The 14,020-nt window shown below is 42.8% G+C and overlaps 1 protein-coding gene across 1 annotated transcript in view; it reads right to left on the minus strand.

Moving 5' to 3' along the window:
- PXT1 (peroxisomal testis enriched protein 1) overlaps positions 1-13,784 on the minus strand; it is a 19,014-nt gene extending 5,230 nt beyond the window's left edge. The window contains exons 1-2 of the mRNA XM_019985190.2: positions 13,525-13,784; positions 2,127-2,257 (exon numbers count right to left, since the gene is read on the minus strand). Of these exons, the coding sequence (XP_019840749.1) occupies positions 2,127-2,257; positions 13,525-13,696 (303 nt within the window). The 5' untranslated portion in view covers positions 13,697-13,784. The remainder of the gene's footprint in view (positions 1-2,126; positions 2,258-13,524) is intronic.
- Between the last annotated feature and the right edge of the window lie 236 nt (positions 13,785-14,020).

The following is a 14,020-nucleotide window of genomic DNA, read 5'->3' on the forward strand; positions in this document are numbered from 1 at the left end:
GTAAGGGAAAGGAAGAAAAGGAAAATGGAAGTGGAGGTGACATAGAGAAGTGACTCCCTGATTGGGTTGAGATAAATGTAGAAAATAGGTGGTTGTGATTTTTCCTACTCTGCTCTCTCCAGAGAAAAAAATTAGAAGGAAGCAGGAGTATTCAGAGTGCTAGCTGATAAAGAAGCAGGAAAGTTGAACTAAGGACTTGCCTGTAATTCATAAAGCACAGTCATCAGTGAAAACTGCAGAGGGAACTGAAGCATCGGAGGAAGAGCGCTCTGTAATACATGATACGCGGCCAAGAAGTGTTCAACCCAAATAAGGCCAAAAACAAAGTAAGTTGTTGGCTTTGATAACATGTACTGATCATTTTCCATCAAATTATCTCACTCAGTGTTCAGAACAGTCTACTGGCTTCATTCTAAATATAAATCAGAACATGGCACTCTTCTACTCTCCCTCTGAAGAAGTTTCTCTTATAAACACTTAGGGTAAAACCCAAAAACCTTTTACCACCACTCCTAAGACAGAGGCCAGCCCCTGGACCTCAACACCCACGCCGCTCAGCCATTCTGGCCTCCTTGCTGTTCCTTACGCCTGCTTCTATGCCAAGGGCTTGGCACTCCCAGTTCCCTCTGTCTCGAACACTCTCTCCCCAGGTATTCCCCTGGCTCACTTCCAGTCTCTGCTCAAACATCACCTCCTCAGAGAAGCCTTTCCTGACGGCCCATGCAGGGTCATCTCCATCACTCAGTACCCCCAGCAGTCTAGTCATGACTTCAGTTTGTCCCGCTCCTATGAGCCCTATGAGAGTAGGCTCATCTTCCACCCTGCTCTCTGCCTGGAACTGAGTCTGGCATATGGGAAGCACTCAATAAATACTTGTTTGAGTGAACTTGGTCTGTCAATACCTGGGACTGGCACATAGTAGGTACTCAATAAATATTTGCATAATCGGTCTATCAGTATTTTATGTGATTGTTTCCTTCTCACTTTTAGTAACGTTATTGTTGGGACCTTCTGTTCTTGTTTTGTCTCCAGGAATGTCTTATTTGAGGGGATGGCTGAGTACTGCCACATTTGAACCAGAGCATAGAAAGGGGCCTGGCACTCCCTGAGGTCAGCATGATGGCAGCAGCAGGGATAAACAAGAAATCGCTGCAGGTACTTGTCCTGTGATGAATTTAAGGGCAAGAAGTTGGGCTCTAAGGGTCAGCCACCTGTCCTAGCACAGAGCCCCACATGGTTATTCTCCTTCTGCTGCCAGTTACAGGTTGTTCTGGAGGAAAACTAAGTTGGCTGTGGATTTCATCGTGCCTAAGATTTGGGCTTCCCTGGTGACCCAGCTGGTAAAGAATCTTCCTGCAGTGCGGGAGACTGGGGTTTGATCCCTGGGTCAGGAAGATCCCCTCGAGAAGGGAACAGCTACCCACTCCAGTATTCTTACCTGGAGAATTCCATGGACAGAGGAACCTGGCTGACTACAGTCCATGGGATCACAAAGAGTCGGACATGACTGAGCGACTAACACGTTCACAGAATTTAAAAGAGTAATCTTTATGTTTTCCCTTATTACTTCTTATAATAATCAGGAGAAACAAAGAAATCAGGGAGAGCTGGGCTTAGAGCAGAACCTGGGTTGGTTCAAGGAGGATAACCACAATCTAAGTCAAAGGTTCTCCTCCACGATGGAGCATTACATTCACTTGGACTCATCTCTCAAGGTAGGGCCCAGCATCTATAGTTCTTAAAACTCCACAGGTGATCCTCACATGCATCCTAGTTTGAGAGTGTGAAGCAAAGTTTCTCACATTTATAACTCAGATCCCCAAGGGTGTGTGCAAAATGGTAAATTCTGATGCCAGAGCTGTGGGCTGGGGTTCGAGATTTTGCACATCTGGTCAGCTGCCAAATAATGCGGATGCCGCTGGTCCGTGGACCAGTTTTTCGTGAGGCAAATGTGAGATCAAATACTGGCATTGGCTCAGGTTCTCAATTTTCAGATCTAATGCTTGGTAATCTGGACATTATTAACCCATGTGTTCTGCTAATTCCTGGGCATTCCAGCTACTTGGCAGCCATTGTTCTGTTTGCTCTTTCCAGGTAGGCCTTTGCTGGGGAAATTTAAGTCTCACCTCTTGCACCATTCTCTGCTCAATGCTGTCCCCAATGTTTCTCAGCCGCACGGCCAGCTTGTGACGTATTTCCTCCTGGTGATGGTTCTGGCCAATACTATCCTCCTTGGGCTGAGAAGGTGGATTGTGATCTACATTGATAGAAAAGAGTTCAAAGAGATAATTGCATTAACTATCACTCACCACTAGTCACTTAAAACTGGCTTAGACAACGAGAGGAATGAAATCCCATCATCATAGTGATTATTGAAAGCAAAGCCTTGCACTGGAATAAATAGCTCTGTCCAGTAGAAATATAATTCAAGCTATATATAAATTTTAATTTTTCTAGTGGTAAAATCAAGTAAAAAATAATTTTAGTAATGTATTTTACTTAAGACAGTATATCCAAAGTTCAGTTCAGGTCAGTCGCTCAGTCATGTCCGACTCTTTGCAATCCCATGAACTGCAACACACCAGGCCTCCCCCTCCATCACCAACTCCCGGAGTCCACCCAAACCCATGTCCATTGAGTCGGTGATGCCATCCAACCATCTCATCCTCTGTCGTCCCCTTCTCCTCCTGCCCTCAATCTTTCCCAGCATCAGGGTCTCTTCAAATGAGTCAGCTCTTCGCATGAGGTGGCCAAAGTATTGGAGTTGCAGCTTCAACATCAGTCCTTCCAATGAACACCCAGGACTGATCTCCTTTAGGATGGACTGGTTGGATCTCCTTGCAGTCCAAGGGACTCTCAAGAGTCTTCTCCAACACCACAGTTCAAAAGCATCAATTCTTCAGTGCTCAGCTTTCTTTATAGTCCAATTCTCACATCCAAAGTATCATAACATATAATCAATATAAAATTATTAGTGGTATGTTTTGCACTTTTTAATTTAAGCTTTCAAACTCCAGTGTTTATTTTATACTTACAACACATCTCAATCCAGATATTAACTAATTTCATTGGAAAACCTTGTATTTTATTTCGTGAAGTGTTGATTTGTATTTAGATTTCATGAAGTTTACAATTAAAATTTATACATCCAAGTTGTTCCACACATACCTAAAACTTTTCCAACAACTAAATCAAGTATCAGTTTTTAAAACTTAATTAAAATTAAATAAAACTTAAAATTCAGTTCCTCGATTGCACTGGCCACATTTCAAGTGCTCTATTATATTCCAATACTGAATTTTTAATATCCAAAAGGAAAAATTATCTCACTTTATGCTGAAAATTGTGTGGATATATACATATCCACATAGAATTCTAAAAATAAAACTGTCATCTAAATGACCTAGTGGGGAATTTGGAAAAATCTCATTGTTAATCTTTTCAAAAGAATAACTCCTTCATAAAGCAGATAACAAGCCTCAATGTATTGTGACTTTAAAAAAATGTTGTATCAACATACAAAAGTTTCTTTCCGTTGCACTTAGGAAAACTTTTAAACGAATAGGACTTTAAGGTTTTGTAAGTGCTTTTCCACTGCCAGCTATAATGTGAATATTTTATTGTCTCAGACGGTGATCATCTTTTTATAATCTTGATTTTACTTGATAAAAAAGAGATATCTAAGGCCTTCTGATTTAAGACTGAGCACAAGCATTGACCTTTCCGTTTCTCCTAGTCCCTCCCAAGACCTCACCAAAATGAAAGTATAAAAAAGAGTAAAACTGCCACAGTGAAAAGAATGGGAAGCAGAGTCAACAGCAGATGAGAGATCTATACATGTTTGCAGAAGGCAGAAAGAAGAGAAGACAAGATATAGACAAGTGAGCCAGAAAGAGAAAGTGCCAAGAACCCATGATAGGAAGCCCCTTCACTCACCAGGACCCGGAAGCTGGGAAAGGGGAACATGCCGTTGACTAGAATTCTGAGGAGGATCTACTGTCCCACTTGGTACCCTTGGCAACCCCAGCCCACTGGACCCATCAGATTTCAGGTGAAAAATCCAGACCAGTCTTCCCTAACACGAGAACAAATCTTGTGGAGAGAGCTAAAACTTCTTTATGAATGTTGGTGCCTCAGGTCAAAGGTCTCCTTGTTCTGGCATTTGAGGGATCTGGGGCCAAAACGTTAGCTCCCCTAACTCACCGCCCTAAAACTCTCCCAGTTCAGACCCCCTATTTGAGTCCCCATTCAGTGAGGAGCCCTGGGAAGCAGTGAGGCATCGTGCTAAGATTCCGAAGCCAAATCATTTGGGTTCAAATGTAAAATTTATAGATAAAACTGTGTAACCTGGGAAAGTTATTTAATCTCTCTATGCCTTCATTCTTCAATTGTAAAATGGGAATGGTAATATATTATTTTATCAATTCTAAGATTTTATAATGCCTCCAAAAGAGAATGTGTTTTATAGTCTATGGCATGTCATATTCCAACAGATTGTTTATTTTCTTAGTAGGAAACAAAATTATAGTACATTTTACAATTGATGGAATATTAAACTTAATGAGCGGAGAAGGAAATGGCAACCCACTCCAGCATTCCTGCCTGGAGAATTCCATGGACAGAGGAGCCTGGTGGGATACGGTCCATAGGGTTGCAGAGTCAGATACGACTGAGCACACAGCACAAACTTAATAAGATACTATAGTAACTACCTTGTAGAGGGGTTGTTGAAATGATTAAGTGAATTAATACATTTAACCTGTGCAGGACCACACCTGGAACATGGATAAATGCTATATGAGTGAGTGAAAGTTGCTCAGTCATGTCCAATACAGACCCCATGATCTGTAGCCTGACAGGCTCCTCTGTCCATGGAATTCTCCAGGCCAGAATACTGGAGTGGGTAGCCTTTCCCTTCTCCAGGGGAGATCTTCCCAACCCAGAGATTGAACCCAGGTCTCCCGCATTATAGGCGGATTCTTTACCAGCTGAGCCACCAGGGAAGCCCAAGAATACTGGAGTAGGTAGCTTATCCCTTCTCCAGCGGATCTTCCCAACCAAGGAATAGAACAGGGGTCTCTGGCATTGCAGGCAGATTCTTTACCAGCTGAGCTATCAGAGAAGCCCAAATACTATGTAAGTGTTAGCTACTGCCACCAACTGGGAAAACAGTCCTCACATAACAGCAGAAAAAACCCACACGAGTTAACCGGTCAGTATTTTTTTTTTAATAACAGAAGATCACCAGGCAACTGAGAAGAACAATAATTGAAAGAGAAATACCAGATAAACAAACAAAATAGTGATCCTGAAGAAAACAGGTGTAATTCAGGAAACAGAAGAGAATGTTTGCAAGTTCTAATGTATATCTTTAGAGTGATTTAAGAAAATATTACATTTAGCGACTTCCCTGGCGATCCAGTGATTAGGATTCACCTTCCCCAGGGGTTGTGGGTTTGATCCCTGGTCAGGGAACTACGATCCCACAGGCCTGTGGCCAAAAAAACAAAACATAAAAACAGAAGCAATATTGTAACAAATTCAATAAAGACTTTAAAAAAAATGGTCCACATCAACAAAAATCTTTATTAAAAAAAAGAAAGAAAATATTACATTTAGGAAACAAAAGAAAATGCTGTGAAAAAAGATTAAACCTACAACAAAATCTTTCAGTTTTTAAAAATATGATTGCTAAAATTAAAAATACAATTGACCGTCTGAGAAAAGAAAATCACTCAGAAAAAAAAAATCAGAATTTTTAAATAGGCGAGATAAGATAGGTGATATACAGAACCAATCTGGAAAGACCAGCACCGGATTAGTAAGAGTCACAGAAACAGAGGAGGAAAAATGTTAAACAGCATATGACAGCTTCCCAGTACAAACTTCAGATTAGAACATCTCACCAAGAAAAAAGCCCCACCAAATTCTCAGGACAACAAAAGGGGAAATAAAATCCTCACCTCTGGACCATACTGACATTTCAAAAGATGTCATTTTGGCTAAAGATGCTAAAGATCTCCAAAGAGAAACATGGGTTAGTTTGATGACTGACTTCCCATCAGTAATGGATTCTAGAATATAGTAGAATTAATACCCTCAAGAATTTTTTTTTTGGTCATGCCACGTGCTTTGCAAGATCTTAGTTCCCCGACCAGAGAGGTTGAACCCTGGCCCTTGGCAGTGAAAGCATCAAGTCCTAACCACAACCACCAGGGAATTCCCACCCTCGAGGATTTTATTAAAAATTCTTTTCAACCTAGAAGTTTCTGCCTACCTAATTCTCGATAATTTGTGAGAGGTGAATAAAGACATTTGCAGACATGCAAGGACTCAGGAAGTTGTTCTCCCATAAACAATTTCTTAGGAAGCCTCTTGAGGAGGTTTTCCAGTGAAACAGAGTATGACTAAATCAAGGGGAAAAAAAAAAATCAGCAAAAGGTGGATCCAACGCTGGGAAGGGAAGTCCCAGGATGACAGGCCCAGATAGTGATGAGATTGGAACAAGAGAACAACTCTAGAAGGGAAGTCCCCAAGGAAAGGGAGATTTGATTGAAAACATAGCATGATTGAAAATTTGGGAAACTTGAAGATATCATAATTACAAATCGTGTGAGCAGCGGAGGAGAGGCAGTGAGAAAGTCCAGAAAACAAAGGTAATACAGAAAGTTTATGGTATAAATAAGAAGCCAATTAAGATGTGGCTTAAGTTTAAAGCTTTCCTTTAAAGCTTTAAGCTTTCCTGATAGCTCAGTTGGTAAAGAATCTGCCTGCAATGCTGCTGCTGCTGCTAAGTCACTTCAGTCGTGTCCGATTCTGTGTGACCCCATAGATGGCAGCCCACCAGACTCCCCTGTCTCTGGGATTCTCCAGGCAAGAACACTGGAGTGGGTTGCCATTTCCTTCTCCAATGCATGAAAGTGAAAAGTGAAAGGGAAGTCGCTCAGTCATGTCCGACTCTCAGCGACCCCATGGACTGCAGCCTACTAGGCTCCTCCATCCATGGGATTTGCCAGGCCAGAGTACTGGAGTGGGGTGCCATCGCAATGCAGGAGACCCCAGTTTGATTCCTGGGTCAGGAAGATCCGCTGGAAGGAATAGGGTCGAAAAGAGTTGCATTCGACTGAGCAACTTTCACTTTCATGAGCTACTACTTGCAGATCTGGATTATGTAAACTGTCAACAATCCATCATTTAATGTACAGCATAATGTCTCAAAAACACATGTAACTGTGCTTTGACCTTTAATGGACAGAACAGTTCTCAGAGTTTTCTGAGAGGCTATTCCAGGGTTATAATCTTCAATTTGGCTCAAAATAAAATTTCCATTTCTTTCTTAGACCAACTGATCAACTTTTTTTGTTGGCACTCAGCCTGATTTAAGCAATCACAGCTTTAATCCACTATTTCATTACTTGGAGATGTTTATTCTCAGGGAAAATCACTTCAGTACCTACGAATTTGATTGGTGGTAGTGACCACTCCTGAATCCCAGAGCCTTAAGAGAATGTGAAGGGTATTTGCATAACCTTTTACCTTTGTAACATAACATGTGGAGAGGAGAAAGGGCAACTGAGTGGGGAGACCTTCAAAATGAGTATCATCAACTTCAAAATGGGTTTAGGGCCAGCCCTACCTGTGCCAATCAAAAGCATGATGATTTGCAACTATCATTTTAACTGACTGTCACCTGGGAAGTACAAAATCCAGTATCTGCAGTATGAAGACGGAATACAAGTTGGGTAAGTTCCAGTAATGGACATTGGGAGACATGGAGCTATAAGAATGCTAATGAATGGAGAAGGAAATGGCAATCCACTCCAGCACTCTTGCCTGAAAAATCCCATGGACGGAGGACCCTGATAGGCTACGGTCCATGGGGTCGCAGAGTTGGACACGACTGAGCGACTTAAAAAAAAAGAAAAAGAAAAGAATGCTAATAAGCCTTGGGTATTTCAGCTGGGTAGACAAAGGGGCAGAGAAGGAAGGACCTAGAGATAGGACACAACAGAAGATTGTGCTCAAAGCAAGAAGTGTGTTTTGTATTCTGGAACTCAACATAACAACTATTTGTATTTCGTGCATGTCTGAACAATTACTGGTGAAACACTTGCAGCATGGCAAATGCGTGTGTGCTCAGTCATGTCCAACTCTTTTTGACCCCATGGACTGTAACCTGCTAGGCTCCTCTGTCCATGGGATTTTCCAGGTGTGGATACTGGAGTGGGTTGCCATTTCCTCCTCCAGGGGATCTTCCTGACCCAGGGATCAAACCCACGTCTCTTGAGTCTCCTGCATTGGCAGGTGTGTTCTTTACCACTAGCGCCATCTGGGAAGCCCGAAATAACAGAGATGATACTGCGTATTAGATGTGTGTATCAGCATACTTACCTATTGGATACACATTGTCTATATCAGTAATTATGGGTTACCGTTACTCCCTAAGAACTTAGAATTAAAAGAAAAAAGTATTTTCTGAGAACTTAGAGGCAAGATCAGTGTATGTTTAGTGGAAATGGGTGAGATGAGCAGTCATCGGAAGGGGAGAGGCTACTAGCTCTCCCTTGCCCAAGCCATTCCCTCTGCCTGCAACTTGCACCCTCCTTAACCCGCTCAGGTCTCAGTCCAGGGTTACATCTCCAGGGAAGCCTTCTCTAACCTCCCTCCTAGGTCGAAGCCCCATTATAGCATCTGGACCTCTTAGCACCCTATCACATTACATTTAACATTGGTACATGTGATTGACTGCTGTCTGCCTTCTTTACCTGACCATCAGTGCCAGGAAGGAAGGGGCTGTTGCTGTTTTTGTTCACCATTGTCAGCTGAGTATGTAATACAGTGCCTAAAATAGTATTTTTTTTTAATGAATAAAAAAAGTCAATGTGTCCATCTAGAGGAGGAAAGAGACAGATGGTGAGCCTTAGGAGCACCAAGAAAAAAAAAAAAAAGCAAAAATGAGCATCCAAGGGACTTTCCTGGTGGTCCAGTGGTTAAGAATATGTCTGCCAGTGCAGGGGTCGAGGGTTGATCCCTACTCTGGGAACGAAGATCTGACATGCCATGGAGCAACTAAACCCATGCACCACAACTACTGAGCCCTTGTGCCCTGGAGCCCATGCTTGGCAACAAGAAGCAGGCACTGCAACCGGAAACCCATGCACCACAACTAGAGAGTAAAAAAAAAAAAATATATATATATATATATATATAATGAACACCCAAGTGGTGCGGGAAGGGGGACCCTGGAGGGCTCCCCTTTCTGTAATACAAGCAATCTCAGAAGCAGAAAGAAGCTGAAAACTGGACCCTCTTCTGACTTCTACAATTAATATATCCCATTTACACCTACCTATGTATCTATGAGTGTCTCTGTGTTAGTTGCTCAGTTGTGTCCGACTCTTTGTAACCCCATGGACTTTAGATCACCAGGTTCTTCTGTCCATGGTATTCTCCAGGCAAGAATACTGAAGTGGGTTGCCATTCCCTTCTCTGGAGAATCTTCCTGACCCAGGGGTTGAACCTGGGTCTCTTTCATTGCTGACAGATTCTTTTTCGGCTACACCCCACACCTTGTGAGATCTCAGTTCTCCGACCAGGGATTGAACCCAGGCTTCTTGCATTGGGAAGTGCAGAGTCCTGTACAGAAGTGCAGAGTCCAGATGCCAGGAAATTTTTCTGTGTGTGTGTATATATATGTCTGCCCTTTCCTATCAATAGAGAAGGAAATGGCAACCCACTCCAGTATTCTTGCCTGGAAAATCCCATGGACAGGGGAGCCCGGCCAGCTGTAGTCCACAGGTCACAAAGAGTTGGACATGACTGAGCACACACACTTTTCCTAGCAATACTTTTTACATTTTTAGAGGTGGACAGGGCTTCTTTCCACTTTTAATCATTTTTGTTTTCCCAAGAGTGTCTAATTTATCTTAAACGACGTATCAGGACGGTTGCTCTGGACTTCTCCAAATCCTACCGACCTCCTCAACTTAAAGTGTCTTTTAGTTCTACATGGGCTTCCTAGGTGGTGCTAGTGATAAAGAATCCTGACAATGCAGGAGACCCAAGAGATTCAGGTTCAATCCCTGGGCTGGGAAGATCCCCTAGAGGAGGAAATGGCAACCTACCTATTCCAGTATTATTGCCTGGAAAAACCCCATGGACAGAGGAGCATGGTGGGCTATAGTCGGGGTCGCAAAGAGTTGGACACAACTGAGCACAGGTGTATGTGTGCACACACACACACACATTCTCCATACAAATACTATGGGTTCCCCCCGACCCCAGCACCAAACAGATATGTTCATATGGCTAGTGTTCAGTTCAGCTGCTCAGTCGTGTCTAGCTCTTTGCGACCCCATGGACTGCAGCATGGCCAGGCTTCCCTGTCCATCACCAACTCCTGGAGCTTGCCCAAACTCATGTCCATCTAGTTGATGTTGCCATCCAACCATCGCATCCTCTCTAGTCCCCTTCTCCTCCTGCCTGCAATCTTTCCCAGCATCAGGGTCTTTTCCAAGGAGTCAGTTCTTTGCATCAGGTGGCCAAAGTATTGGAGTTGCAGCATCAGTCCTTCCAATGACTATTCAGGACTGATTTCCTTTAGGATTGACTGGTTTGATCTCCTTGCAATCCAAGGGACTCTCAAGAGTCTTCCCCAACACCACAGTTCAAAAGCATCAAATCTTCGGTGCTCAGCTTTCTTTATAGTCCAACTCTCACATCCATACCGTAGCTTTGACTAGACAGACCTTTGTCAGAAAAATAATGTCTCCGCTTTTTGATATGCTGTCTAGGTTGGTCATAGCTTTTCTTCCAAGGAGCAAGCATCTTTTACTTTCATAGCTGCAGTCACCATCTGCAGTGATTTTGGAGCCCCCCCAAATAAAGTTTCTCACTGTTTCCATTGTTTCCCCATCTATTTGCCAGGAAGTAATGGGACCAGATGCGATGATCTTAGTTTTCTGAATGTTGAGTTTTAAGCCAGCTTTTTCACTCTCCGCCAGCTTTTTCACTCTCCTCTTTCACTTTCATCAAGAGAATAGCCCCAAAGTAACAGAGATTAAGTTTGGGCTTCAACCAGTCATTTTCCAGCCAACAATGGCTTGTGATTTTCATTTTCAGTCTGTGTTGCAACCTGGGACAAAAGCACTAAGAGGAGAAAGGGATCTTCTCAATCAGCTTCTTCATTAACAGTTCGCTGTATCTAATTTATCTAACCTATCTAATCTATCTCTGTCATCCGTCCATCCATCCAATCAAGTTCCCAGCAGGAGAGCTTCCCTCCACGCGACCAACCACACCTGGATGACTGCGCGTTCAGGGTTCTCCTCAGACGCGCTGCCCAGACCCGGTCGGAGGCCGGAAAAACCCTTGGGGCGGGGCTGGCAGTAGAGGTCACGTGAGCGGCTGTGACCAATGGGAAGTGCACATGGCGCGCTGTGCCCAGAGGCGGTCTCTGGCGCAGCGGGTGGCGCTCGTTGTTCGCTACTACTACTAAGTCACGTCAGTCGTGTCCGACTCTGTGCGACCCCATAGACGGCAGCCCATCAGGCTCCCCCGTCCCTGGGATTCTCCAGGCAAGAACACTGGAGTGGGTTGCCATTTCCTTCTCCAATGCGTGAAAGTGAAGTCGCTCAGTCGTGTCTGACTCTTAGCGACCCCATGGACTGCAGCCTACCAGGCTCCTCCGTCCGTGGGATTTTCCAGGCGAACTTGTTCGCTACCTGCTTCAAATCCGATTGCGAGGGAGGGAGAACAGGTATCCGGGGTACACCACCAGGCCCCTCCAGTGACCCTGGCTTTAGCGTTCTCGACGTCATAAATAACTCAGTGTCCCTCACACTGCCCCCTTCAGTCTGCGCATCCCCATTCCTTCAGCGATAAAAGGGGAGAAACACGATGCTTCTTGCTGAGCCTGTGAGGGAAGGAAATGGGAGTGGGGGTGGGGCGCGGCTTCTGGCCGCTACCGCCTCTGACTGAGCGGTAACCCGCGGCCGTGGCATGCACTATTGGCGCACCAGACAAAAATTGCCAGACACAAAGATTTTACACATGCAGTAAAATGAGAACTCTATGCAAAAAAAAAAAAAAAAATGCAGATTAGGCTGTTGGCTGTCACTGTTAGTAGCATTAGTAATTCTTCACCCTTCTGCTTTTTTTGAGGTGAAACTAATTAGGAAAGCTTTTGGGGTAAATGTGGCAACCGCCCACAGTGCACCTCAGTTTCATAAGGATCGGTGAGGATTAAGTAATATCAGTTCAGTTCAGTCGCTCAGTCGTGTCCGACTCTGCGACCCCATAGTGAGTGTGAAAACACTGGAAAAGGTTTACAGTAAAATACAAGTTCTAGAATAGTGCACAGCTTTGTAAATATACTAAAAGCTTCTGAATTGTGTGCTTTAGAAGTGTGAACTTTATGGTACGAGTTACATCTCAACTTAGAAAAATGAAATGTATGTTCTATAAGGTAATAATAGGTGACACAGTCTCAGGTTTGGAGATACCATTGTTGACACCTGTCCAGATGAAAATTCAAAATTTTGGTCAACTGAGTTCTTTTTAGAAAATGAATACCATATTTGATGTGGCGGCCAGAGTCTCATTGCTGCTGCTAAGTCGCTTCAGTCAAGTCCGACTCTGTGCGACCCCAGAGATGACAGCCCACCAGGCTCCCCCGTCCCTGGGATTCTCCAGGCAAGAACACTGGAGTGGGTTGCCATTTCCCTCTCCAATGCATGAAAGTGAAAAGTGAAAGTGAAGTCGCTCAGTCGGGTCGGACTCCTAGCGACCCCATGGACTGCAGCCTACCAGGCTCCTCCGTCCATGGGATTTTCCAGGCAAGAGTACTGGAGTGGGGTGCCATTGCCTTCTCCAAGAGTCTCATTAGGATGCTTGAAATTTCTGCTTTCTTAGTGGCACGTAATTCTTTTAAAGTGGAAAATAGTTTGAGATTAATTTAAATCCTTTCAGGTGTCTAGCATGTTTTTAATCTAAAAGTCTAAAACCGCATGCATTTAACTCTAACATTCTTTAATGCTTTTCCAAACACAGCACTTTAATTTTCCAACATTTTGGGACATTTAGGAATCATACATTTTTTAAAAACAAAATTTCAAGTTTATCTTTCCCTCATGTTCTTTCCTATATTGACAATATCAAGAAGGAACCTACACTGAATTTTCCCTACCTTAACAATGCAGATATTTTCAGGTCAAGTTTAAAGGTATATTTTTATTAAAAGATGAATTTGATTTATTTTAGTGAATTTGGGATCATCTTAATTAGTTGTCACATCAGTGATTCAGAGCTCATAGAAACTAGGAGATTTATACCATGAAGCAAAGTCAGTTTTAGATTTTTACTATGTAAGAACTTCGATGAATAGATTTACACTACTTCTTTTTTTTTTTTTACACTACTTCTTAATGTTTAAATACTCCAGTGCCCAATTTTATATCTTCAGTACCAGGAAAAATACAAGCTAAATAGAATATTTAACTTAGCTTAATACAAATAATATCTTACCTGGTTTCCTTGACATGGCTGAAACTGGCTGGGAGCTGACAAGTTGGGTCATGTAAGCACTCTGAAAACTGTATTTCACCCACAGTGATTTGCAACAATTTGTTACATTGGGAGAGGGATTCAGAAGTTCTTTAGGTTCATAAACAATGGCATCATGTTTTTTCTTCTTCATGTTTTTTTCCTGTTAAAAATATTTTCAGAGGATTTCTCCCATTTCTCAGTATATATTTGGTATGATAAATGAATACTGATATTTTAACACAAACAGCCTTTATACCATATATTAAAAGATTTTGCATTTGGGTGGAAGATGGAACAGGGTGATCTGTACGTTCTTTTTTTAACTGAAGTAAACATCTATGTTGTTTACTCTTTAGATCTGATACATCACCCTGTATCCTCATCTCCCAGCAGTTTCTCATCATAATAGTTACATTCCATCCAGGGAACAGTGTTAAATTAGTACACATAGAAGAGAGACAAATTATTAATAGTA

This window comes from Bos indicus, chromosome 23 (assembly GCF_029378745.1).
Source record: "Bos indicus isolate NIAB-ARS_2022 breed Sahiwal x Tharparkar chromosome 23, NIAB-ARS_B.indTharparkar_mat_pri_1.0, whole genome shotgun sequence".
In the NCBI taxonomy this organism is placed as follows: Eukaryota; Metazoa; Chordata; class Mammalia; order Artiodactyla; family Bovidae; genus Bos; species Bos indicus.